This window comes from Cotesia typhae, unplaced genomic scaffold (assembly GCF_013202065.1).
Source record: "Cotesia typhae breed Kobodo isofemale line unplaced genomic scaffold, CoteBio_Ctyphae scaffold_13, whole genome shotgun sequence".
NCBI classification, from domain to species: Eukaryota; Metazoa; Arthropoda; class Insecta; order Hymenoptera; family Braconidae; genus Cotesia; species Cotesia typhae.
This window is the reverse complement of record NW_027423774.1, coordinates 3,602,317-3,629,884: the sequence shown is the minus strand read 5'-3', so window position 1 is coordinate 3,629,884 and position 27,568 is coordinate 3,602,317. Positions and strand designations below refer to the sequence as shown.

General features: G+C 30.7%; 3 protein-coding genes and 1 long non-coding RNA gene across 26 annotated transcripts in view; 1 reads left to right on the top strand and 3 right to left on the bottom strand.

The window, feature by feature from the left end:
- Nucleotides 1-14,721, top strand: part of LOC141534560 (uncharacterized) — an 89,827-nt gene extending 75,106 nt beyond the window's left edge. The window contains exon 5 of the long non-coding RNA XR_012480435.1: nt 14,358-14,721. This is a non-coding gene — a long non-coding RNA (uncharacterized LOC141534560). The remainder of the gene's footprint in view (nt 1-14,357) is intronic.
- Nucleotides 1-27,568, bottom strand: part of Foxp (forkhead box transcription factor P) — a 173,129-nt gene that overhangs the window by 136,610 nt on the left and 8,951 nt on the right. For 4 of the 23 annotated variants that reach the window (XM_074253947.1, XM_074253948.1, XM_074253950.1 and 1 more), the window contains exon 1: nt 6,440-9,021. The exons of 6 other annotated variants lie outside the window; for them this stretch is intronic. In XM_074253947.1, coding sequence (XP_074110048.1) covers nt 6,440-6,564 — 125 coding nt within the window. In that variant the 5' untranslated portion in view covers nt 6,565-9,021. Of the gene's footprint in view, nt 1-6,439; nt 9,024-17,434; nt 17,454-27,568 lie in introns of those variants that run through there. 13 more of the 23 variants (XR_012480433.1, XR_012480434.1, XM_074253965.1 and 10 more) reach the window with 8 other exon arrangements.
- Nucleotides 12,090-14,927, bottom strand: LOC141534559 (uncharacterized). The gene is made up of 3 exons (XM_074253987.1): nt 14,720-14,927; nt 14,526-14,645; nt 12,090-12,408 (listed from the first exon to the last, which is right to left on the bottom strand). Exons 1-3 carry the CDS (start codon nt 14,925-14,927, stop codon nt 12,377-12,379), a joined length of 360 nt encoding a protein of 119 aa, XP_074110088.1. The 3' UTR covers nt 12,090-12,376.
- Nucleotides 18,822-23,404, bottom strand: LOC141534558 (uncharacterized). Its single transcript, XM_074253986.1, has 3 exons — nt 22,054-23,404; nt 20,775-21,786; nt 18,822-18,960 (listed from the first exon to the last, which is right to left on the bottom strand). Exons 1-2 carry the CDS (start codon nt 22,178-22,180, stop codon nt 20,777-20,779), a joined length of 1,137 nt encoding a protein of 378 aa, XP_074110087.1. The 5' UTR covers nt 22,181-23,404; the 3' UTR covers nt 18,822-18,960; nt 20,775-20,776.

Sequence of the window (27,568 nt, the reverse complement as noted above, 5' to 3'; positions counted from 1 at the left end):
AAAAAAATTTATCAAAAATAAATTATTTTGAAATTAATGTTGATTAAAATGGTACAATCCGGTACGAACGTTAGTATGTTATAAATATGTGTATATTTTCGTTAGAACGATTAACGTTTCGACGGTTGCAGCACGTACATCAGTATAATAACAAAGAAAATACAAACGTGGTGGATAAATGCTAGAACGAGCTGAGATATTGTGTGTATAATCGCGCATAAATATCTGCACTTACACTCTCACGTATCAATACACACATGAACATGTATAATTAAACATAAAAGAGACTAATCGTTGCCAAGCAATTCTAATTGTGAGCTAGTTTGTATTTCATCGGGATTCATATTGAGCCACGAGGCACATGCGAGTGATAATAACAACAACAATATTAATAATAATAATGGTGAAGTTATAGTCATAGGTGGAAGCTAACCACGCAAATTCATGGCAAAATTAAGGCTGAAAGATATTTGGTATGTACATTATTAGTGCTAGTAAAAGTGAGACCGGTAGATAAATATGTGTGTGTACATTGTACATTATATATATATATATATATATATATATATATATATATATATATATATATATATATATATATATATATTGTATGAGGTATATATATTAAGTGAGATTGTTGCAATGTAGATGGAGATGGAGATGGAGAAAAGAGAATAAACCGAGAATAGAGAATCCAGTAAAATACTGCTGAGTTGGTTCTGAGACCGAATAGAACGTTATCAAGACACGCGATGCGAAGTAAAATAGACGCGGTTTGCACGCGCTACCCGCTAGTGACCATATCAGATACAACACTCGTGCGTATGCAGTTGAATCTCTTTGCCTAATCTCTTTCAGATTAAATTATCCTATAAATGTTTTATTGTCCTCATTTATTTCGCTTATTTATGCTTTAATTACGCGTTAAATCTATACTTTTTACGCAAATTCTTCGAAAATAGTTTATGTATCAAAACTGGGAAATGAGACTTCTCCCACCTCCTATAGGAGACAATTTAAAAATTTTTAGAGTTAATCATCTAAAATAGTAAAATTTTCCAATATTAAAATAAGTAGTTTTATAATTTTGTCATTGTAATTAATAATCATTAAAGAGAAATTTCTTTAATAAAGTATCATAATATTTTTTATTTGATGCTAATCATTTAAAGAAATTAATTTCTGGCTAGTCTTGAAATAATTTGCCTATTACAAATATATCTGGTTTCGGTACGACTAAATATAACTTGGTAGTGTTGGTACTAATAATTTTATCATGTCACTGAACTAAATTATTTGTTTGTCAGAAGCTAGCGATTTACGAGACAGTGTTTGATATATAAAAGCCTTCGAAATTCGCGTTTGCTTTGACAGGTTAGAAATGAAAATATTCTTAGTAAATTAAAATAAATATTAATAATACTGAAGTGTAAAAAAATAAATGACAGGATGAATAGAACTATTAGTACAGCGAGATAGCGGATTTCTTGGAGAGGAGATGAAACAGTAAGTAGGTAAGAAAGTTATTTCCCGACCGGACACAGTCTTAACCCTTCTGCAACTGGGAAGTCTTTGCTCGAAATACCGTCAGACCTTATTTCATTAAACTTTAATTCGCCAACCAAAACAATTATCGTTTTCTTCATCAGTGCTCAGTGTTCCAGCCTCAAACTGTTGATAAATAAATTAATAGCTTTGCTGGTAATTAATGAATCGTTAAAAACTTTTTAAAAAAGTAATTATTATTTTATTTTTACTAAAATTTATCTATTAAATACACATATAACAAATTTATTTGTTGTATAAAATCAAGGGAAAAAATTTTAATTTTTTAAATTTCTAAGTACGCATTTTCTTGTTTTTAAACGAATAAAAACAGTTTTTTATTTTTATTATTATAAAAACGCAAAAAATTAAACTTCGCGGATTTTTTTTTTAATTAATAATAACACAAAAAAATCATTCTCAATTTTTTTACAGTATTTTTACTTATTTATTAAATAGCCAAAAAATCGCTTATTACAAAATTGGTTAATAAAAGAGTAAAAAGGGGCAAACGATTTAGGTTATTAAAGTAGAGAGGGTGAGGATGAGGATGAGGGTGTCGAGGAGTTTAAAGGGTAAAAGGCTCCGAATGCACGCCATGCATAACAATTAGCCAAGTAAAATCATGAAAATGTTGCGGAACCTCTTACTCTTTTGACTGGAACTCTGACTCAGACTAAAGTCCAAACTAAAGCCCTGTCTGCATAATACACAACAGAGAGCAGGTAGGCCAGAATGAGCTGAGTTTTGTAGCTTCTTCGTAGCCCAAAGCATCGGCAACAGAGAACACACCGACGTGATCAACCTACTCCTACACCTTTTATCTCCTACCTCTTTCTCCTTTCTATTCTGCCCTTCTTCTATCCCCAGAACGGAAGCACGCCGAGATAACTGAAGAGTTACACGCCCTTTCTCTTTACACCAACTCGTATTCTACTTGAAATACTCATTTCACCCTTTCCCTTTCCCCGTTAAAATTATCATTTAATTACTGCAGACCCGAGAAAAATCATGAACCTCATTTATTATTCATCCGATTATTTTATCAAGAAATTTTAATACATAAATAAATAAATGGATGGACGGATGGATAATCAGAGAGACAATAACTCTCCGAGAGTAGATTTGCATCCGGAAATAAGATTCTAGAGCCGTGAGAAATAGTTGGGGTTGTTGGGAGTCGAGGTATCGCACTATCTCTATAAGGGGGAGGAGAAACGGTTCGGGTTCCGGGTAATATAAAGGTGAATTCAAGTGATGGGAGTGTTAAGGGAGGAAAACGGCTGGTACACGCACGTACGGGCATATTAGGCGTTTTGATAATGTATGGTCCCTTGTTATATATATTGTACAAGGTGTATATGTACTCTGAGAAGGGCTTCCCTCCATGATTTACCGCGTCTTACGATACGGTGTCGGATTGAATCGGTCACCTGTTATGCATCTCTCTGTCATATCTTTAATTATCACAGCTGTTCTACACGAAGAGAGTTAAAAAGTTAAAATTATCATATAATTATTGGAGAGTTTTTTTCATTTTACTCGATGGGAATTGATACTACTTAGATCATTAAATCAACAATCTCAATTAAAGTTCACAAGATTCAAAAGAAACGTTTTTAAAATTTTTTCTCATCTAAAAAATTAATTTTTGTTTAATTATTCCCTCTAAATATTATTGACAAAATTTTTTTCTCTATAATCCAAAATTTTATTTCGATAATTATCTTGTAGACGTAAAAAATTCATTAAAAAAACTGTGGAATAATCTTCATACAAAATTAGTTATATAACAATACATTAATGTATTTGTTTGTTTGTTGTTTATTGTTCGGCGTAAGCGAGTAATAAATAAACTGTGTGAAGTAGGAATTTGTTTCCCATTAATTACTTAACATTGTTAGTTTTTAGTTGTATCATATTTTATACTGTATCATACACGTGTTACAGCACAATTTAAAAATTTTTTTGTTAGTGAGTCATGTGGCGTACAAATAGGACAATGCTGTTTAATTGTGAGAGAAATGTTTTAATATAAGTGCTGTGTTTCTATTTAGAAAAAGACGTAAAAAACAATTAACGAGGCATAAATATTGATGTTACAATGTACATATACTTTTATACTCATATATAGATCTATGTAAGCCTGTCTATGTGTGAATATATGTATATATAAGGATCAGAGGAAGTAATTCTCTGAGATCACAAGTAGAAATCATCAGCCCACATAAATTTTACTTTACTCATCTTTCTAAACAGGAAATTCTCATTTTAGATAATTTGAAAATTCTAACACACTGACTTAATTTATCAATTGAAAAATGAAAAAAATTTGAAATTACATAATAAATTTTTTATTAATTTTTCCTCATCTAAAAAGTTATTTTTGCTAAATGAACTATTATTTTTGAAAAATAAAATCAAATTAACAGAACAGACTTTTAAAATTACAATGTAAATTCGAAAAAAAAGTCAATGCAAATGATCTAATTTTCAAGGTCCCTAAAGACCTTTGAAATTTTTTCACTGTGGTACTGTATATTATATTATACATTGTAATACAAATGCGCAGTGAATATTGCTGTTATTTTTATTTTTATTACCATGATTTTCATACTATTTTAACTTTTTCCTTCAAAGTTTCCGCGTGGACAAATCCCGGGAGATACTCTTGTAGTTTACATGCATATTAAAAAAATGTAATAAAATATTGATCGTTATATGTTTGAATAAATATAAACATGAATAGAAAATGATAAAAATAATAAAACTAGAATGATTTATTAAATCGATCTATTGGACCAAGGTTACAATTTTATTCATTAGTTCTAATGATTAATTTATTTAGTTTTTTTAATCCCGTCTAATGATTTTCATTTGTCACGTGTGAGTGGTAACACTTAACACGCTATTAAGATAACGATAACGAGAAAATAACTGTTTCACATATTCTATAAATACACAGTCTACACTTGGTATTTAAATATCCATATATCGTTCAGTACTGTGTATGAGAAAAAATAGTAATAACAACAATAAAAATAATATTTAATATTTCTTCCCCTTTAGTTTATATTTCGTTTGTTCGATATTTTGCTATTTAACTTTTAGATCAGATTAAGTAGAAACGGCACTTCATCCTCAGGCATTGCACATATTTTATTATTAATATTTTATTCAACTCGAAAAATTAATATTTTTATTGATTATTTGAAAAATTGATCAACATTAACCGTTCAATTAAAATATAAAAAAATATGTTTTTTTTATTCATTTATTGGAGAAATTAATGTTTTAATATTCTATTAATTAAAAATAAATTTAATAATTCAAAGATGTAACGAATTCATTTAATTTTGTCTAATCATATTTTATTTGGTTAAAAACACATTAATAACAATAACGTTGAATTTTTAAAAAATTATTATCATTTTGTCAAAAAAAATAATTTAACGAAAATTATAAAAAAAAAAACTCAAATAAATGAATGATTAAATAAATTCAATAAAAAAAAAATAGTAATTGACATCGGTCAAGGTCATCAGCAAGATCGATATGGTTAGTGGTGTAGAATTCAAGGTCAACTGGAATAAAAGTTTAACGTCACGCACTCGATGCCCTATCAAACTATTTGTGTATCAAGTACTTACATACATACAATGTAGTATACTAAATTAAATGAATCATTCTTATTCAATTTACTAATCACTCCTACAAATTTTTGAGGGTAAATTTATAAATATTTTCATCATTACTATAAAAACCAATTAAGTTACAAATATACAAAAAAAAATACCAAATTATATATTATAAATAATTGTTATTGTTGGCATCATTACTTTTGTTGTGGTATGTATAACAACCAGCATTGTTGATTAATAATTTATTTATAAATTTATTACCTGGTAGAAAACAATAGTTTCGTTTGACAATAAAAGTCTAACTCAATAATCCGTGTCATAATGTTTCATCTTGTAAATATATACCTCCATGTATATTATATTATCGCTTACAATGCAATATACAATAAACAATATCGTTTGTCAAATGTATTTATTATTTATTTGTGACAAACATTTTGTTATTGATTCCTTTGAATAATTAATATTTTTAATCCACTATAACTTTTATTTGGTTTCAATTTTCTCAATACTGTTTAACCTCAGTATTCATTAATGTAAAAAAAAAATTTACACTAATTTTTTTATTATGTGCTCAATTGATATAAAAAAAAAAAATTCTTGATGAAGAACTAATTTTTTTTTCGCATAAAAAAATTTTTTTTCACATGTAAATTTTCTTGAAAATTTTTTTAGCTCACATAAATATTTTTAAGCGAACCAAAGACAAATTTTCCTTGAACCAAGACATAAAATTGACGATTAATCATTGAAAAATCGTAATAAAATAAATTGGTCATTAACACGTAGGAGTGACATGCATGCTTAAATAAATAAGTTATACAAAAATAAATAAATAAATAAATAAATGTCGATATAAATAAGATATTGATTAATAACACGTGATCGAGCACGTGTCAGCATGAGAACCGACCCAATAAAAATAAAAATATCAACAATTGATACTACTACCTAATAAAACTAATTATTCAAAAATAATTAGCATTCAATGCATAAATATATTAATTTTTAATTATAATTATAATTTCAATTACATATCAACAAAAAAGACTTTATTCAAAACGATGTTTATTATTATATTATAAACATATAAGTACATACAAGAAACGGAATATTCATATTGTTTACTCAAGTTGCGCGACGTTCTCGATATTTTTTAACCACTTGTCAATGACAAATAGACTCGGCAATAAAAAAAGTAGAAAAAATTTTAAATAAATAAATAAAAAAAAAATTAAAATATATTTACATACTCTTGCTCGATGACGCGACTCGCCGCACCTGTTGAACCGCGTGGTGTCGTGACGTAAGTAACCCCCTCTATTCTCTCTCTCACTTTTTTACACACACTCCTCTTTCTCCTCTCTCTCTTTATCATCCAAAACAAATTTCAAAATTTACTAAAAGTTTTTACAAATTTCCACTATTCAAATTTTACATCAACAAAAATTTAATCCGAAGAATTTTCTTATTAATTAAAATTTATCAAACGATTGAGATAAATATTTTTTAATTTAAAAAATTTGTTATAACTTTTAAATTATATTTAATAACACTCGAGACTTTGCCGCGCGAGTAAATGAATAAATCGTGGAATAGAATAAAAAGGGAATGAAATAAACAAACATTAAAAATGAGAGATAAAAGCGCGTTTCAGAATGAGAGTAATGAAGAAAAAAAATCTAAGGCTAAGAAAGATCTAGCATGTATGTAGACATTTATATGTGTATGTAGTTGTAGTGTTGTGTGAAGTATAAGATATATAAGAGAACAACAACTAAACAGCTCGGCCCCCACGTTGTTTGTTCCGCGAGTGGCCTGTTTATATGTTGACTTTGTTTACGCGTTTCGTGAGTTGTTTTAGTTACCTCTCGCTTCGCAAGCCCCTTATCGACGCACTAAAAAAACTACATACATACATACATATTCAATACTTATTACCTCTACTAGTTCACTTCTTACGCCTTTTCTCGATATTATTGTTAATGTTAATGTATTAATGTATATTATTATAAATATTAATTTATATTATATGCTGTATCGTGTAATGGACAAAATATATATTTTATTATATATGTAAATGAAAAAGTGAACCAACACTGACATCTCACCCCTTCTCTGGATAGTTCGCGGACACCCGCAACACTCCTTCCATTGTATTTATATATCGCACATTATATTGTATTTGTATCATCTCCAACTAAACACACTCTTTGTTCTCTTCTCAACTCACGCGAACGCTTGACAACTTTTCCGTATTATCATAATAATTGCTAGTATTAATGTCGTTAAACTTTTATTTTTACGGATAATTGTTCGAATTATTTTTATTTTTGGTGGAAAAATATATTTTTTGTCGAAAAACTACAGTTTTTTTTTATTACCAAAAATTTTTTGTTTTGACAAAACAGTTTTTTGTTATGATAAATCAAAAGAAGAAACTAAAAAAATAAAGAATTGTGTCTTAAATAAATTTTTTTGTTCTTAAATTTGAATGGTCAAAAAAAATTAATTTTTTTTTTTTCTATTGTAAATATACGGCTCAACATTCTCTGATAGTTATTACTTAGAATTAAGATGATCACAACAATTTCCCTTGATAAGTAAAATGTAAGGAAGTAGCCTTTATATTACGTTTATACTACTGAAAAAAAAAAAAAAAAAAAAAAAAAAAAAAATCGCACTTTCTCTTGTTCCCCTTTCCTCCTTTTATTTACACCTGCAATTACTTTAAACACCATTATCAACATTTTAATCCCTATCACAAATGTCTCTGTATGTCAATACTTTACTCATAAAAAAAAGTTGTTATTTTCTGTTAAAATTCTAAGTAACACCTACAAGAAAAAATGTTATGACAAATATTACGCGGGCGTACAAATAAAAGAGAGATAATGTATGTATGTTGAATGATAGTTAGTCATTTAGATCTTATACTACGGCAACGATCGATTTTAGCGTGGGTTTTTCTAGAATGCTAAACCAAATACAAATATATTTCTTTTAGTCAATACAAGCTGACAATGAGAAGTAGGTGGTGAAAACTAATACTGAAAAATTTAATTCTATTACTAAATTTTTACAGTTAGGATTTTTTGAGAAGGGAGCTTTTTTTCAAAAATTTATATTTTTGATTTAAAACTAATTTGACCAATCATATCACGAATAAATACATTCCATTTAAATTTTACTCTCCGAAATTTTTACAGTGTACTTAGATACATCCTTAGTAAATGTTATTAGATTTTAAAAAAAATTTTTATTATCATTCATGAAAAACAATTCTCCTTAAACATTTCTTAAACTTTCTGTTGCCCTTGAGTCGTTTTTAAACCAACATTCCCTTTTTACTTTTAACGAATGATGGGCTGGACAACAAAAGTACAAACTACGAATATACAGTGGGTACGGATGATCTTAGTCACTTTGTTTATTTATTCCAATGCCAATGAGCGGACTCGTTCATGGAATTGACTGTTGCGACACCTAACTTTGTTTGTTTGTGTGAATACCAGCTATTTGCTTGCCATCAGAACGAGTGTTCGCGTGTACATACAAGGAGTAGAGAGACGAGTGTGTATGTTAAAATTGAAGAAGAAGATGAAAAATAACAAAAAAATTCACGGTGTAGAGGAAGAATGAAATAAAACGCGAAGAAAAAACACGCGTATGACAGCGGAGGATGTTTGAGGAGGGAAAGCAAACAAAGGTTCTATCCAGTACGGCGAATACGAAAGACCAAGACTTGTTTGGTTATTAAGAAAGACCTGGAGTGGGAAGTAACCGAATAGAAGACAGAGATGAAGCGACCGGGCCAAGCTCTGGAGTTGGGAAAAATAGACGAGGTGAGAGAGATGAGGAATAGCCATCATCATCATCATCATCATCATCATCATTGTGATCATCACGATGACAAACAACTGTTGATAATTTATGTTGTCTTGTCTTAATGTGTGCGCTTGAGTGACGAGTACTTGACTCATATCACCACTCAACATATATTTATTATTATTATTATTATTATTATTTTTTTTTCAGATTGTTTTATTTATTTTATGAGTTAATTATTTGCATTTATTATTTACACCGTCATACTCAAGTATTTTAATTTATAATTATTTTATTTTTCTGGGATTCTTTATTTATTTGTAAAAAATTTATTGCTGGAGAATAAGTAAATTTCGTGGAAGTTATATAGATGAAAAAAAAAATTAGTTGACCAAAGAAAAATATTAATCTTCAAATTTTCACCTTTTTTTTAGATCAAGAAAACAAAACAAAGAAAAATTTACCATTTGAAAAATTTTACAAAATATTAAATATGAGTCTCGAATAAATTTAAAGATTAATATTTTTTTTAACCAAATATGAAATTCTTCACAAAAAAATACATTTTTCAATATTTTTTGGCCAAAAAAATTTATTACTCCCTTTTTGATTCTGAAGTAGGTAACAACTTTAAATACACATACATTTAATCATATTTATCTGTAAAATAAAGGAAGGGTTGATGGGTTAAAAGAAGGACTTGGGGTTGAAAGGTGCTTTGCGAGTGAGAGTCCAGAGATAAGGTAATCCTGTGGAAAACGCGTGGCCTAAAACCTTCTACTCCTTTCCCTTTTATTCTCCGATATATATATATATATATATATATATATATATATATATATATATATATATATATATATATATATATATATATATATATATATATATATATATGTACATACATATATACATATATGTACATATATACATATATACATACATACATATATACATATATGTATATATATAAGGGGTTCGATGTGTTTCACGGTAACTTTGTCGGGTTTTAAAAGCGAGACAGAGAGTTGTAAAAAGAGGATAAGAGAAAACACGCAGTGAGAGAGTTGGAAAACAATAAATACGGCACTAAGTACACGTAATTAATTATTTCATGAAAACTTGGCAGTAAAAAAATTACCAAACTCTTATCGAATTCGTGTTGAACTAAAATCAACAGCAACTACTTACCGGATGCAAAACAACCATTTAAATTTTCAGATTTTCAGTTGAGTGTTAAAAATATTTATTAATTAATTATTATCATTATCCATGAAAATAATTATAAAAGAAGGGTTGAATTAAAGTAAGAAGTAAGGAGGATTTATTAAAATATTGAAAGGGTAGTCTGAAGAGAAAAATTTATAATAGGACTGTCATGCTTAGTTGAAATGGTTGTAGGTTATGCAAAATGAATACTACCTGGTTGAGTGTTCGGTTTCATAAGGATGAAAGAAATTATTGAGCTGATTAAATTTATTGTTAGGTTTTTATTATATCAGTAACTCAGCGATTTTTTGCGCATTGTTATTTTCGGCAGTCTGCTTTTGAGGGAAAGTCTACTCAGTATTTAATTGTATACTTGTTTGAGTTTTTATGTAATTCCGTTTTTCTATAATTTTGAAGTGATATTGACAGTTTATGAATAATTAATAAGAGATATGTGAGAAATAAATGAACAAAATTTTTCAAATATTGAAAATAATTGTATTTAATGACAAAATATTGGGCAAAGCAAATAATTATTTAGTAGAGAATAATTATTCATTAAATTACAATTTCTGACAATTAAACATTAAACAAATAAAAAAATCTTTTCCTAAAGATCTGGAATTAAATTTCTATGAACAATATTATAAATTCTTAGAATATACACAGTCATCATGAGACTAAAAATGATAATTTAAATTGCTACTTCTCTATCTCGTGTAATACAAACAGACAATATTGAGCATGGATAAATAAAAACTTAAACAAGTAACAAATAACCGGGAAGTTTTGAGGATGACAATTCATCGAATTCGCAGTAAAAATAGCGTCGTAGGCCGAAAGGGTTGGACTCGTGCAGCACGAACGGGATAAAGTGTAGAAGGGGTGAAATGCACGTCGATAAGTGGCACCTTATCCCTCGGCATCGCACACGCAATCGTTTACCCCTGAATCTATAAGCGAAGCGGAAATGTATGAATGTGTATGCAATTCTAAAAAATAACATAAATTATATACGATTCATAAAAATAACAACAATGATAATGATAATAATTAATGATATTTTATTGTCCAAGTTTACGACGAACCGAGCACTTTAGTTAGTACGGCTCGACTTAACTTGTACAATACTAATTAACGAAAGAACTTACATAGTCCTCCCTGTGCGGGGCACGATGCAATTTAACCCGCCCGAAAGACCAATCAAATAAACATCCCCCTCTCTTTCCTACTCCCTTTTCCACTACTGCTATTTTCCCTCGTTTCCTGATTTATGTTAATGTTTTTGTCTCGCTAGGAAATATACACACCAAAAAGCGATATCCGACTCAAACTCCGGCTCGGGAACTTTAAGTTACCTACCAGCCACGTTATTTTTACCCCTTAACTCTATAACACCCTTCATATACTTTATTCTCCCTTTCTCCTATGTTCGGCTTTCTGTCTCTTACTCTGTTTTTATCTCCTTCGAATCTTCCGTACTCATTCACAAGACACTCGGATTAACTTAACTGTTTTAAGGCAGCAATAAAGGTCCTACGATTTAACTTACTTCGTATCATACTCATCATTATTATTATCGTCGGAAAATACGTTCGATTGTCGATTGTAATTTAACATTTCTTTTTAACGCTTCACTTGTTATTATTTTTTTTTGTCTTGTTAAAAAATTCCAACTTTTAAAAATTTTCAACATCTGTTAGGTTTTTTTTTTAATAAAGTAAAAAAATTTTCACTGAAAATGAACAAGTATTAGTTCTACGGGCTCAATCGAATAAAAATTGAATTTTTATTAAAAAAATTAAAAAATATTTTATTCTTTTTTTTTTAAGTAAAATAAATTTAAAAAAATTCCCCGTTTAAATTTTTTTATCAATACTTCTCAAAATAATAGCTCTATTTTATTCATTAACTTTTAGCTGGAGCAACATGAAAATAATTAATACAATTCAGTTGCGTCTTAACAATTTTTCCAGTTCTTATTTCTTACTGACATTCTTTATATTTCTGTATGCAATATCCGTGTCATCTTCATTGATTTTATATCTACCTATTCATTACAACTCTCGATTCATGTTTTCATTTGAACTTTGTCCTTATATTAATAAAATTTGTATGTACCGCAAAATTAAAATCAATAATTACCAAAGTACGAACTAAGCAAGTAATAGTTGAACGTCATTCTTACCTGGAACAGAAAAAGTAAATCAAACTATAAATATTTTTTTTTATTGTTACTAAACTTTAAAATATAAAAAATGTAAATGAATATTATGATAAAGTTTGTAATTAGTGAGGCAAAGTTAACCGGCGGTTTATTTAAAAAAGCCTCGAACTCTAGAGTTAAAAATAATTAAAAAAATAAGGTTGTGTTTTTTTCGATACTTAAGTTAGTGTGCCTGAAGAAAGCGAGTACAGACTTGGTTGTTCTCTTTTACGAGCTTTTCATCCAACCATTTTAGCGTTACCCCCAACTACTTAATGTATTTTTTCCCCAGGGTAAAACGTTAAAGTGTCGTGAAAACTGCTCAATAAACTCAATTTTAACCTTGCCTTATTCTATAATGATATACTAATCATATTCCCGAGATGAACACCTTATTTTTGAATTATAAAATAACCATTTTTATCACTTTATAATTTAGATTTTTTTTAATTTTATTATTTATTTATCATTATTCTTAATATTGACAGACGAAAATGTTCGTAGAAATAAAAAACTTTGAAAGAATCAATTATTTAGTGCTTTAATGTAGTTTGATATAATTTAATTATACGGGTCACCATGAAATTTGACTTTGATTGCAAAGCATTAAATTTCGGTAGTTTAGGTCGTAATAAGACGGAAAAAAAATATATGGCATGAAAAACTGCTTTTGTGCTTAGAAGACTGATTGAACGAAATTTTTAAAAATCTCGGATTTTAATTTTTGATTGAAAATAAAACTATTGAAATAAAAATGTTTATTATTTTTATTAAGTTTTACTATCAAATTAGCTTACAGAAAAGTGGAAAATAACTTAAAAGTGCACACTTTTACTTTTTCTTTTATGTTCATAGCTACTTTCTCTCAATAAACCCCAAATATAGTCGCCCATCATGTTTTCATTGTATTGGCCTTGATAGCGTTGTTCAAAATTCATGATGTCCTGATGGAAACGTTCTCCTTGCTCTTCGGAATAGGCTCCCATATTGTTTTTAAATTTATCCAAATGAGCATGCAGCATATGTACTTTTAATGACATCCTGCAGTCCATGGCCTTAAAATTTGTAAGCATATCCTCAACCAACTTTTCGTAGTTTTCAGCTTTATTATTTCCTAAAAATCCAGAAACTATTGCTTTAAAACTGTTCCAACTTGCTTTCCAACAAAAACCCCAGCTTTAACCTTTGCTTCCAATAACTCCGGAAAAAATTTTTTTAAGTATCCAAAAGCTTCTGAAGTTTCATCCAGTTTTTTAACAAATTGTTTCATCAACCCTAACTTAATGTGCAAAGGCGGCATTAACACCTTTTCCGCTTCAACAATCGGCTCAAATTTGACGTTCTGTTTTCCGACACACAATTCTGTTCTTACAGGCCATGACCGTTGAATATAGTGTTTAGAATCCGCTCTGCTATCCCACAAGCACAAATAACACGGATACTTTGTATATCCACCCTGTAGCCCCATTAAAAATCCCACCATTTTAAAATCTCCAATCAGCTCCCAGTTATACTCACGATACTTTACAGATTCAAGCAAAATTTTGACACTTTCATAATTTTCTTTAAGATGTACTGAGTGAGCAATTGGAAGAGACGGAAATTTATTTCCGTTGTACAATAGAACTGCTTTTAAACTTTTTGTAGAGCTGTCAATGAATAAACGCTATTCGCTAGGGACACAGGGTATGCCAATTGCTTCAAACATACCTTTAATGTCATTACAAAAACAAAGTCCATCTTCCTTCGTGAAAAACGTTGCAAACATTTCATGCCTAGTCCGCTGATCCGTGATCTTAACATCATCAAGCAAATTCCACTGTTTTAACCGAGAGCCTAGAAGCTCTGCTTTATTTTTTTTGGCAAATTTAAATCTCTAATTAGATCGTTAAAATCTTCTGAAGTAATGAGATAGTTTTTTGGTTGTTCAGGTGTAGGCAAAAACTCCTTATCGGAATTACTTTTATAAGAACTAAAAGATGAGCTACTTTTCTGCGATAATTTTTTTGGTGGCTCAGGTACTGGTCGTGTCAGGTCGTGAGCAATTGGAGCAGAAGAAGATTCGAGGTCAGGATATTCAATAGGTTTTGCATTTTTACCTCTACGTCTTTTACTCGGATTCACCATACAAAAGTAGCAGTCAGTAATATGGTCTTTTGGTTCTCGCCAAATCCTTGGTATTGCAAATTTCATAGACCTTTTCTCACCTCGATACCAAACTAAAAATATAAAAATAAAAATTAATATGTCTATTATTTTGGATTCATCGCTTAATTAAATAAAAATTGCTTACCTTCCAAACACCTTTTACAATAACTACAAGCAACATGTGAAGCCCATGGCTTATCTTGATTCCGTACAGGACAGTCAAAATATGCTTCATAGGCTTTACAGAGAACGTGAGATGTCTTTAGTTCATATTTCACGTCTCGAACTTTAATAAATTGACCACATATAAAACAAAATGCATCAGCATCGTATTTGCACTTTCGTGACGACATTTTAAGTTATTCTGGGCTTGTAAATAACACCTGAAGGTTGTTTATCACTCGTGTGCCATCTAGCGGCACAGTGTAAACGTTAATACCCCACTCTCACCGCGCGGTCTTTTTAAAAATATTAAAATCAATTAAAATTTATGAAAAAATTGAAAAATGAGTATTATTATTATAACTATCACAAAAGCAAACTTTATACCGAAAAAAGATATTTTCTTTTCGTTTTTGTGCATAACTAACTGGAAAATAATAGTATAAACTTTAGGACAAAGAACGAAAATTTTTTTTGTAGAGTCGTGTTATTTATTATGTCAAAATTTTGAAATTTTTTAAACTGACTACAATTTTTCCCTACAAATATAATTTTTAAACGCGAATAGTCAGGTGTCAAATCTTTTAAGAAAAATAAAATTAATTTTAAAAATAACGAAAAAACAAATTGAATGACAAAAATTTTAATAATGAATTTTTTGTAAGAAAAATCATAAATTTTTCTGTTTTTTTATATTTTATTGATAAATGTTTCAGTAATTAAAAATGTGTAAATTTATAAACGAAATAAATGAATTCAACAGTTTATTATAATTAAAATAAGAAGCAATAAATTACGGCCTAGTCAAAGTGTCAAATAAAAAATAAAAAATAGAGTAACAAATATAGGAGTCAATAATAAATATAATTCTAATTGATACAATACATATATAGAGCGTGCGACAATTAAATTAGAGGGACAATAAATAATGAATTGTGAAACAAAATAATTGGTAGACATTGGAAGACAGATAGCTCAGATCGTTATAATGCCGAAATGTCATATTTATAATTATGCGTAAGATCGAGCGTGGCAATGTTCACACTTGCATGCTCACACACACAACACCCGGTAGAATGCTCTGTCAGGGTATCAACTTGATTTACAATCGATTCCGACGAGTATGTTGCACCGTTGAAATTTATTAAAAGCATCAAAGAGAAGAGTTTTCGCGAGTGAGTTTGAAATCCCTCCAAGTCCTAGGCCTCATCAAGCGGTGTACGTGTTTCGCGTAAAATAGCCACACGTAAATCTCAAAGATTGAAAGCTTTAAACTCAACATTACAACACACACAACACTAACTCTATACAGATAAATATATGTTAATGTTAATGTCCACTACTAGTCAACTAGTCTCATTTACTTAACTTTACTTTACTCTTTTACTCTTACACTCTTGTCCCGAATGAAACTTACGCAATTGTAATTTAGATCCGGACGTTGGGATTAACTTTGGCCATTAGCAATCCAATTTTGTTTCTCTCACTCTCTTTACACTTTTCTTTATCCTATTAATATTTATATTTATATTCATATTCATATTTATACATGTTCCTATAAAAAAAATTATTTGCTTTTAAGGAAAAATATTCTTGATCCAAAAAAAGTATTTTTAAGAGCATCTTTTGTCTTTATTTAAGAATTTCTTATCTTAAAAAATTAACAATAATTTTTTTTTCTTTAAAAACTTTGTATTCTCTGTTCAAAAAATAACTATTAACTTCTTCATATTTTCTTTTATTAATTCTAACCGATTACCTCAAAATCTAAATTTTAATTAAAGATCAAATGTGGAGTTTCTATTTAGAATAAATACCCTTAGTTGGACTTGGAGCTTATTGAGTTGGGGAATGTAAGGGGTAGCAGAAGGAAATGATCAGACAGGGCATTGTTAAGAACGCAACGAGTCGACGGATTAGTTGGGTTTTCGGTCCGAGAGAGGAACAATGCAACCTCAGCAGCGACACGCCTGTCGCTCATTTTTTGTCTCCGATCATCCAGCCCTTCTGCTCATCCTGGTCACCCTCACAATTCCGCAATGAAAAGATGCCGGGTGTGAGGAACCATCTGGATATAATTTTCAAGTCATTCGACGTTATTAATTCCTTAAAAACACAACTTATTTTTAAAATTTGTTATTTTTTATCACCTACTACACTGTAAAATATGTTAGAAGTTATTTGCAGAGTCAATGATATTTTATTGATTAAATTCACTTTGAAGATTTTAATTATATTATTAATGAAAAAAATCTTCGCGCAGATAATTATTTATTTCTTCTGTTTAATAAAAATGAAAAAGTAGTTTTCATTTGTCTAAAAATTACAAAATGTTTCATTTATAATTTTTTCCTAATTAATTAATTAATTAAAATTTACTAATTAACTAAAATGATGAATGATAAATTTTTTTGTTACGGATCAGCTCCGAGGTTGTAAAGGTCATTCGCGGGTCTCGATGTGAGCATACCTCTCTATTTCTTACCCTACTCTATAATTATATCCCGGTTAGAAACTAAACTCACATTTAGCCTCTACTCCGCGACCAGAAAAGAAAGAAATAAAGAAAAAAAAAGAAACAAATCTATGATGACTCAATGGAATAAATTTAACGACGGTAAAAAATCAGGACAATAGTTATCGTTATAATTTTCGAGCGATAAGTGTTCTCGTATTTTTGAAAATCAAACGAACTTACCTGTAAGTGATGTTCGATTGCAATTATATGAGAGTCTCGTTCGAGATGATTACATTGTAGTACCGCTACTTCTACTAGTTCAAGCCACAAAGTTCAGAGTAAAATTCAAACTTGCCGCGGGTAAGCCTCCCGCGCACTCTGGTGTATACATTCTTCATTCAGTTTAAAGCTAACATTTTAATTCAAAACTAAAAAATAACAAAACAAAACAAAAAAAAAATTTTATGCTTATAAATTACTTGGGGTTGGGATCACTCTTAGAGGGATAGGAGGGATGTAATCATCTCGAACGAGACTCTCATATAATTGCAATCGAACATCACTTACAGGTAAGTTCGTTTGATTTTCAATTATATTTCGAGTCTCGTTCTTCGAGATTACATTGTAGATGTTTAGAGATCTTGACTGTTATGATTTATTTAATAATTTTATTTATTTATTCATTAATATTATAATTTTTAATCGTGTTATTTTTTTTTTTTTTTTTTTTTTTTTACTAATGTAAGTATATTTTAGCCTACGGTTTCTCCCAATACCGAGGTGACAAAGGAACTTTTGTCCGTATCTACTGGTCTTTTGTAGAAACTGGCAAATACTTTGGAATGATTAGACCAACCTGCTGTGCTTTTTATAATGTTTAAATCGATCCCCTTTATGTCCGCTGCTGAAGTTGCAGCATGTCTTGTGCTGTGTGCCGTAAATGAACTGTCGATTCCGGCAGCACATAAGCATTGTTTTAACCACCTGCTGATAGATTGAGAAGTAGCACTATGAGTTGGTTTCTTAAACGTTATGAAGAGATTATTTACATTTTCTCGCATTTCCTTAGTCTTTTCTATATAATTAAGGAGCACTCTTGCCACACAAGCATTTTTTCTATTAGTGAAAAAGGGAAGAATGAAAGAGGGTTGAGTGGCACCGACACGTGAAGTCTTAATCTGATCAGTAATTCTTATCGTAATACGGCCTTTTGATATCACGATACCGCTTATTTTACTAAGAGATAGTGTTTGTACCCTCTGCGCTGTTGCCAGAGCTAATAAGGAAACTAGTTTAAACGTCGTATCCTTCAGGTTCAATGATTCGAGGGGTTCTAGTTTCTCGGCCCATTCTAATAATTTATCTGTGCTCCAAATAGTGTCATACTTGGGTTTTGTTGGTCTTATTTTAAAGATTCCCTTAAAAAATCTGCAAATAACTTCGTCACTACCTAGATCAATTGTGCTTATTAAATTTATAGCGGATCGTTCGGAGTTAAGAGTGCCGTAGGAAGCACCTTGATGGAAATGATCGGATAGATATTTCAACAATGTGTTGACATTCGCTGCAAGTGGATCTAACTGATTATTATTGCAATATATCCACCAGTTTTTTAATGCTGAATTGTATTGCTTAATTGTAGAATTAGTCAGCGAGGCGATAAAAATCTCAAAGGCTTCTTGTGGCAATTGTTTCCGTTGATATGCCTGCCGGACAGCCTCCCGGCAACCAGGGAAAGATGACGGCTCAGTGGATGTTGTAGGGACCTGCAAGGTGACAGAAGTAAATTATGTGCTGGATAAAAAATTAATGGCTCATCTATTAATAGAGATTTGAACACTGGAAACCAAGGTTGAGTGGGCCAGTAGGGGACAATTAGTATTCCTTCCGCTTTATCCAATATGATCTTTTGGAGAATTCTGCTAAGGATTGAGAAAGGTGGAAAAGCGTAAAATAATAGGCTTCCCCAGTATATGGTGAACGCATCTACGCACCAGGCATCTGGGTTTCTCTTCCAAGAGCAGAATTTTGTTACTTTCGCGTTGATCCGAGTGGCAAAAAGATCGATCTCAGGTTTTTGCCATCTACTGACAATCTTTGAGAAGAATTTTTCGCCTAGTTCCCACTCTATATCAATATTCGTTTTTCTTGACTCTCGGTCAGCATCCGTATTTTTCTTTGACGGGATATACGACACAAAGACAAAAATTCCTCTTTCTTCGCACCATTGCCATATATTTCTCGTAAGTCTATTAAGATCAGGATACTGTACGCCCCCCATGCGATTGATATATGCGATTGCCGTGGTGTTATCGATTCTTAATAAGATTTTACAATTTTTCGACTCTCGAGCAAAACTCTTCAAGGCTAGAAAGGCAGCAATTAACTCTAGGTGGTTAATGTGCAAAGATTTTTCTGCGCCTGTCCAAAAACCCTGAGTATTTTCTCCATTACAATGTGCCCCCCAACCTATCAGTGATGCATCCGAAAAAATTTCTTTGGTGAATCGAAAAAGTCTAATAGGACAATTAGCTTCTGGTAATTTATTTACCCACCAGGTTAACTCTCTTTTAGAGATATTATTTATTGGCATCGGTTTATCAAAATTTTTATCATTCAAAATCAAAGCCTTTAATTTTTCTCTTTCCAAAATTTTTTTGTACATCATACCATATGGAACACCCGGGCATGCCGCGATTAAAGCACCGATGAGAGCGGCCATTTCTCGAATCTGACAGATATTTTTGGCTAAGAACTCTCGTAGTACTTGAATTATTTTGATTTTCTTTTCTGAAGTTAACGATAACGACATGTCAGTTGAGTTTATTATAAACCCTAAGTATTTACAAGAATGTTCAGGCTTATTTGAACTCTTTTCCTCATTAATAATGAAACCTAACTTGCTAAGGAGCCTTCTGGTATCCTGAGTATTTTCTAGGCAGCTTTGGAAAGAATTCCCAATGCATAAGATGTCGTCTAGGTAAGCTGTTGATATTCTACCTCTTTGTCTTAGCCAATTAAGGAACGGTTTTAATATTTTCGTAAAAACATGGGGAGCTGTACAGAGCCCAAAAGGAATGCATGTGAATTCATATAGACAGCCTTTGAAAATAAATCGTAAAAATTTTCTACTCGAGGGTCTCACCGATATTAAAAAATAAGCATCTTTAAGATCTAAAGTACATAAAAAATAATTTTTGAAAATTAATTTTATAGCTGACCGCAGGTCTTCGAGTTTAAAGTGCGAAGTGTTAATAAATTGATTTAAAGTTTTTAGGTTTAAAATAAACCTTCTTGATCCATTTGGTTTAGGAACTAGGAAAAATGGGGATAAAAATTGGCCCTCTACTGGCTCACAAGCAACAATAGCATCCATTGCTAATAATTTATCAATTTCAATCTGAATTGACATTTTTTCTGGGACAGAAAAATTTATTTCCCTGGTCCAGCTTAATGCCTGAGAAGGTTGAATAGCAAAAGGTATTTCATAACCTTCAACACAACTTAAAATAAATTTGTCGGTAGTTATTTTTTCCCATTCATGGAGAAAATTACTAAGACGACCTGCTATTGTTCTTACCTCTATTTCTTCCTGTCTTGATAAGTTGTTCGATTGGTCTTGGTCTGGTTGGGTGTATTGCTGTATGCTGATCTGCTGCTCTGGGGATTCGACTTGGAGAACTTCTGGTGTGAAGTTCTTGGGCCCACATACGAATTCCCCTGATTTGCATGTGAGCTCTTCCAGTTTAAAGATCGCGAGGTGACAGGCTTTTGGTTTGTTTTTGTAAATTTATTGAATGAAGTAGTCGTAGACGTAGGAAGAGTGTTTTTCATTTCCTTCCCGAACTTCTTGATAGACTTAACCGCCTTGATTTTTTCTGTCAATTTTTCGCCATAGAGAAACACACCTAGTTTCGTTTTTTGGAGCAGTTCTTTCATTGGCTTTGAAAGAACCGGCGAGATAAACGATTTTCTGGCGGATGATATTTGAAAATGTAATTGAGCAAGCAATTTTCCTGTGTCTGCGAGTCTTTCTAAGAGTACAAGATGATCTACTGGCTCTTCGTCGTCTTTTAAGATCAGGGAAATAGAATCTCCTACAGCCGACATTGCAGAGCCTACTAAGTTCTGTTCTGCTGTAAAAAGCTTATCTCTTTTTACGCCAGATTCATTTAATGTGATCAGCATTTCTTCATTTAGCTCTGGAGCTTCTAAATTAATATTCCCTTTACGAGAATATTTGTCTAGTACTGACTCTTTGCTTTCTTTTGGAAGACCTACAGATAGCCAGGTAGGCCATCTAGCTAATAAACTCGGATGTAAATCCAGATCTTTTTTGTTTCCCGCAGTTGGGTCCGCACCTAGAACTGTTTCAACGTCTTCATCTAAAACTTTTTCTTTGCTGAGATCAGTCTCAGCTGATGACGTTAATGTCGGGTCTGATTGAGCCTCCGTCTCGACAGCCACTTCCGGAGAATCAGTTTCTGTATTAGTAACTTTTTCAGATTCTTTTGCCGATTCAGCAGTATCGGTTTTCTCTTGGTTATTAGGAGGTATGGTTTCTTTAGATGTTGAGGTTGTCTGACCACCACCTGAAACATTTCACGATGGTTATCAATAGCACTAGAGTTTATTGCCTCCTTCGTGCAAAATTTACTAGCCCAGAAAAGCACATCAGTGTTTTATACCTGTTGAAAAAACACTGATGCCCACGAACAATTGTTAACGTATACTTGTGTAAGTGTCCATGTATATATATGTATGTATATACTTTCTTGCTGGACATATGCACATACTTGTATACATAAAAAGAAAACAATTTACTTGTAATAAGCCTGTGTATGATCACCTAAACTTACCAGCTTTTTCAAAATGTTCTTGTGTTGTCTTAATGAAATCTCCAAGCACGCGTTCTAACCTGCAAATTCTTTTCTCGATGATTTCGTTGTCATCTCGTTCTCTCCTGCGCTTTTTACTCTTTCCCATATTGATGGAAATATTAAAAAATTAAGGACAATGTTTTTTAATAAGATTCTTTAATTTGTTACGCAAAATAAAATTATAATTTATTAAAAAAAATTTTTTCTGAATGTAGCTTGGCTAGCACAAAAAACGTAATGAAGAATGTATACACCAGAGTGCGCGGGAGGCTTACCCGCAGCAAGTTTGAATTTTACTCTGAACTTTATGGCTTGAACTAGTAGAAGTAGCGGTACTACAATGTAATCTCGAAGAACGAGACTCGAAATATAATCTTTGATTTATCAGCAATACCCCTCGAGAAGCACCCGCGCGTAATCTGTTTTTTAAAAAAACTCTTTGACGGAAGTCGTTACTATTACGAGGCATAATGTACGATATATATAAATTTTGAATAATTATTCTTTTAATAAATACAGGTTCATCAGGTTGATTTTATTTGTTAAAAGTTGTCATGTGTAAGAGATGAGGAATGAGAAATAAAGAAAGGAAGTCAAGTGCTAGCTGGTGAAAATATAATGCAAAAGAGACAGGGAGCTCTGAAAATAATCGTGTTGCATATTATAGATATATCATCGATCGCAATTATTTTTTTCAAGTGTCGCTTATTCATACGGGTTTTGTGTAACAGTCGCTGTACTGAGTCTCAGGTTACTGGGCCGTAATACATACTCGCTATTCATATCAATTTGTTTTATAATTATTATTAGTTTTATTTGAAATTTTCTTTTAATACACATAAAAAGTTAATTTAATCCAAAAATATTTTGGTCTGCAAAAATTTTTACTTGGACTGAAAAAGATATCTTTTTTTTGTGTATATTTTTTATAAATTTCTTATAAATTTACCTGCCTGATGGCAGCAAATAAATGTGACAAATAGATTGACGAAAATGATAATGGACCAGTAAAAATTTTTGGGATTCCTTTGACATTACGATAAAGTCTAATGAGCGTATGTTAACAGTCCGTGGCCGAAAGCAGCATTATAGTGAGTTTATTCTATTCTAGATTCCCAAGTTAACTATTAATACTTAATGTCTGCGTTGTAGAGCCGGGGTTTAAATCTTGGCACTCTGACCGTACACTGATGGTATAGTATTATATGCAGTATGTAATTATGTATTAGCATTATACATAGTGTTAGTATACTGGTGCATCCACTACCCCACTTTCAGTAAAACCTCTTTGTCACTCACTTTAATCTTTTTTTCTCTTTCTCTCTCTCTCTCTCTGGTACTGCCATCAATGGGACATTCAGAGCTCTTGACTACGACGTCGCGGATTTATCAACGGAAACGAATTCACTAACTCTAGCTAAAGGCCAATCACCTCGTCCTGAGTATCTTTAACCAACATCGTATAAAAAACAAACACGTTTATTTTATTTTTTATTTGTTTAATATCATCAACACCTATTTCTTACCTTTTTTTTTGTTTACTTAATAACGGTAAGAAAACATACATCGCTTACGTCATTTTTTTTTTTTTTTTTCAAATACTTTTTTGTTTCGTTGCTTATCATCACATGATATTTTTATTGGTCTTATCTTACTAATTAGTATCTTGATAATTATTTATAATATTTAACTATTTTAAAAATAGATAGTGATGATAAAATTTTTAATTTCATTTTCTTGCATCAGAGAATCACCCAAAGGAAGCTGGCTTTTTTGTGATTATGTAATTCATGAAAAAAAATTTTTTTTTTTTTTAGTGTCGTTAAATAAAATCCTTCTCAGAGTGAATTACCCCGGAGGGATTATATCAATTAAAAATTAACTATACAAATTTTTTACAGTGTAAATCATAAAAAAATATAATAATGATGATAATAATAATAACAAATTTGAATTATCGCATCTCATATATCATAAAATTATTTTCAAAATAAGTATTCACACGTCAAGATCCACTTAAAAATTTCAACCCGCGAAAATTCGCGAATTACAAAGAAAAACATTCAAAAAATTATTTTTCTTTATATTTATGCGTCTTACTTCCTCCTTAACCAAGTAGAAGTGATATTACATTAATTTTTATAAATATAAAAATAATAACAAAAAACAGCAATGCATATTCAGACAGCTCGATAAATCTATCGCATCGTTGTGGATGTAAATCCCTTATCGCATCGAGTTGTCCACTCGGTATAATTAGGTATGTAGGCAAACCTCACGCTTATGTGGACACGGTTTGAAGAAGGGCGACGGGTAGAGAATGAGGAGGCTGAGAGAGGATTTTTGAGGAGGGTAGAGGGAAATCAGATTGAGGAAAGCATGTGTATCCTCAAGCACATGCGCCTAACTAAACTCTAAACTGGCGTAACGTGTAACGTGTTACGTGTTACTTGTAACGTGTAACGTGTCGTCTAATGGCGATGAGTACGAGTGCCGGGACACATCAGGGTACTCTGCTCGTAGATATCGCGGAATTAGGTTCTTCCGTTGTTTCTATTACAAAATAGATGGCGTGATATTGCCAAGTGGCCCGCGCACGCCCGCGGTTTATTATTGTGTCACAGCAAAAAATTACAAACTTCAATTTATAGCATTTCAAAAATAATCGAGTTTAATCTAAAAGTTTTCAATTTCTATCGTTTATGTTTCAACCAAGCTATTAATATATAAATACTACTTACAATTTCTTTAATTCAATTTCAAAATTAGTTCTTATCAAAATAGTAAAAATTAATTAAAAATCAACTACCAATAAAAAGTTATTTTATTTCTTGTCATTGACTGTTTTATTTGAGAATATTTTTTTTGCTTGACATTTATATTCCAAAAAAAAAAATTAAACCTGTATTGTCTTTAAATGATTAACAAAAAATCCTGTAAATTTTCATTAATTCAAAAATAGACCTATTTATTGTTCGCATGTGCAATAGGGTGGGTCAAAAAAATCGAATAATTTATTTTTGATTTTATACTCTGAAAAATAGGTTCGTAGACACCTAAAAAGAATTCTCTCCAAGTATAAGCTCTTAATTATAACGGGAAGGTCCTCCGCTTTGCGGGTTTCTATTTTTTTCGAATAATCAGATAAAAAAATTTATATCTCGCTTCCAACTGCTTGGAAAAATATTCCGTGGCATAGATTTTGTGAGAAATTGAATGCTTTACAAAAAAGGTCTCTTATGACTTTTTCAAAAACTCAACCGATTAAAAGATATTCATAGTTGAAGTTTGGCTATTTTAAGGAAAATATTCGTTTTTATTATGAATTTTATAAGTCGATGAAAAAAATTATTTCGGATTGCGGAACTCATGATTTTGTAGGAAATTTACTGCTCTACAAAAATGGTCTCTTATGATTTTTTGATTAAGTGAAGCCGTTACGAGATATTCATCGTCAAACATTAACGAATATCAATATTTCCAGTTTTTGATCAATAATTCGATAAATTTTAATTTAAACTATGAGTTTCAGGAAAATTTACATAAATTTGAGTTTCGATCGATAAAGAAATGTTATAATAAGTTAGATAAAGAATTATTGGAATTATCATTGATTTTCCTTGGAGAAATGCCTCAAGAAAAGATTTCTTTCAAACGTCCTGGTGCTGTTCATCATGCTAGATGGATGGCTAAGGCCATTTATAGTTTGAAAATGTATCTATTCAGAGATGAATTCAAACTCTCTCAGAAAGAATTGCATGGTCTTCGTCATTTCTGTATTTTTATAGTCACATTGTATTTAAAAGCTTGGTTTTCATCAACTTCTGCAACAACTGCTGCTTATCATGACTTGCAGTTTATGAAAAATTTATTGGAGTACAAACATATCAATCCTTTGATTTCTTCAGCTACGTGTGAAAAAATGATTTCGCACTTATGGTATTTGAGCGATGAACTTGCCATTTTATCACTGTTTGACGATGGCGTTCCATTAGAAGTAAAAAAACGTATTGTTGAAGCTGTTAATACTCGTGAAGGTACAGATTCTAAAGCTAAAAGATTTGTAATTGCTAAAAAGATTTGAATTCATTGGCGCAGAGAACTCTGAGTGACTTTGTGTCTAAAAAGTCATTAAATCTTTTCAAAATCTTCGATCTACCGTATGACTTTCTTGATGTCGATGTTGAATTATGGCCTACTAATGAGAGTTATCTCGAAAATAAAGAATACTTTCAACAACTAAAAGTTGTCAATGATTCAGCAGAGCGAGCTGTTGCATTAGTCAGTGAATATAATCAATGCTTGACAAAAATGAAGAACAATTCCAGTACTTATTGCAAGTTGTCAAAGAACATCAAAAAACATTCCCAAATTGTAATAAAAGAAATTATTTATAGTAATAGCGTACTGTTATGTTAAAAATATAGACAATTATATTGCAATTGATAATTCAATAAAAAATTTATCTATAAAAAAGTTAAATACTGGTTGTTTCTCACTTGATTCAATACTTTTCATATTAAATTTGACAAAGAAATATGTCATTCACTTCAAATTAAACTAATCATTGGCTATATGTCGAAAAAAATGCTCTAATTTCTTGTTTTCATGCAATCAAACAAGCTCAAGACTGAAAACAATATTAAAAAAATTGTTTATAACATTTCTTTATCGATCGAAACTCAAATTTATGTAAATTTTCCTGAAACTCATAGTTTAAATTAAAATTTATCGAATTATTGATCAAAAACTGGAAATATTGATATTCGTTAATGTTTGACGATGAATATCTCGTAACGGCTTCACTTAATCAAAAAATCATAAGAGACCATTTTTGTAGAGCAGTAAATTTCCTACAAAATCATGAGTTCCGCAATCCGAAATAATTTTTTTTCATCGACTTATAAAATTCATAATAAAAACGAATATTTTCCTTAAAATAGCCAAACTTCAACTATGAATATCTTTTAATCGGTTGAGTTTTTGAAAAAGTCATAAGAGACCTTTTTTGTAAAGCATTCAATTTCTCACAAAATCTATGCCACGGAATATTTTTCCAAGCAGTTGGAAGCGAGATATAAATTTTTTTATCTGATTATTCGAAAAAAATAGAAACCCGCAAAGCGGAGGACCTTCCCGTTATAATTAAGAGCTTATACTTGGAGAGAATTCTTTTTAGGTGTCTACGAACCTATTTTTCAGAGTATAAAGTCAAAAATAAATTATTCGATTTTTTTGACCCACCCTAATGTGCAACGTTATAACAATCATCATCCTTTCTTTATACACCAAGTTGACCGTGTTAAATTCTCGAAACCTTTTTCACACCACCTATTTTTCTACAACACAAACTACATGATGTTAAACTCTAAAATTTTCTAAAAAAATTAACTAACAAAATCTATAAATTTTTTCTTAGAAATTTTATATTATTTTCAGCCTAATACATATAAACATTTTAAATTCGAGTTTCGAGTATTAAAATACATTAAAA

What these genes read in the sequence shown, in the direction of transcription:
- LOC141534559 (XM_074253987.1), bottom strand. Translation starts at nt 14,927, where the DNA reads ATGTCGTCACGAAAGTGCAAATACGATGCTGATGCATTTTGTTTTATA. An exon ending in TTGTAAAAGGTGTTTGGAAG is followed by an intron (nt 14,646 to 14,719) that starts GTAAGCAATTTT and finishes TTATATTTTTAG; the next exon opens with TTTGGTATCGAGGTGAGAAA. An exon ending in TCCGAGTAAAAGACGTAGAG is followed by an intron (nt 12,409 to 14,525) that starts GTAAAAATGCAA and finishes TTTCTGTTCCAG; the next exon opens with GTAAGAATGACGTTCAACTA.
- LOC141534558 (XM_074253986.1), bottom strand. Translation starts at nt 22,180, where the DNA reads ATGGGAAAGAGTAAAAAGCGCAGGAGAGAACGAGATGACAACGAAATC. An exon ending in AGAACATTTTGAAAAAGCTG is followed by an intron (nt 21,787 to 22,053) that starts GTAAGTTTAGGT and finishes GAAATGTTTCAG; the next exon opens with GTGGTGGTCAGACAACCTCA.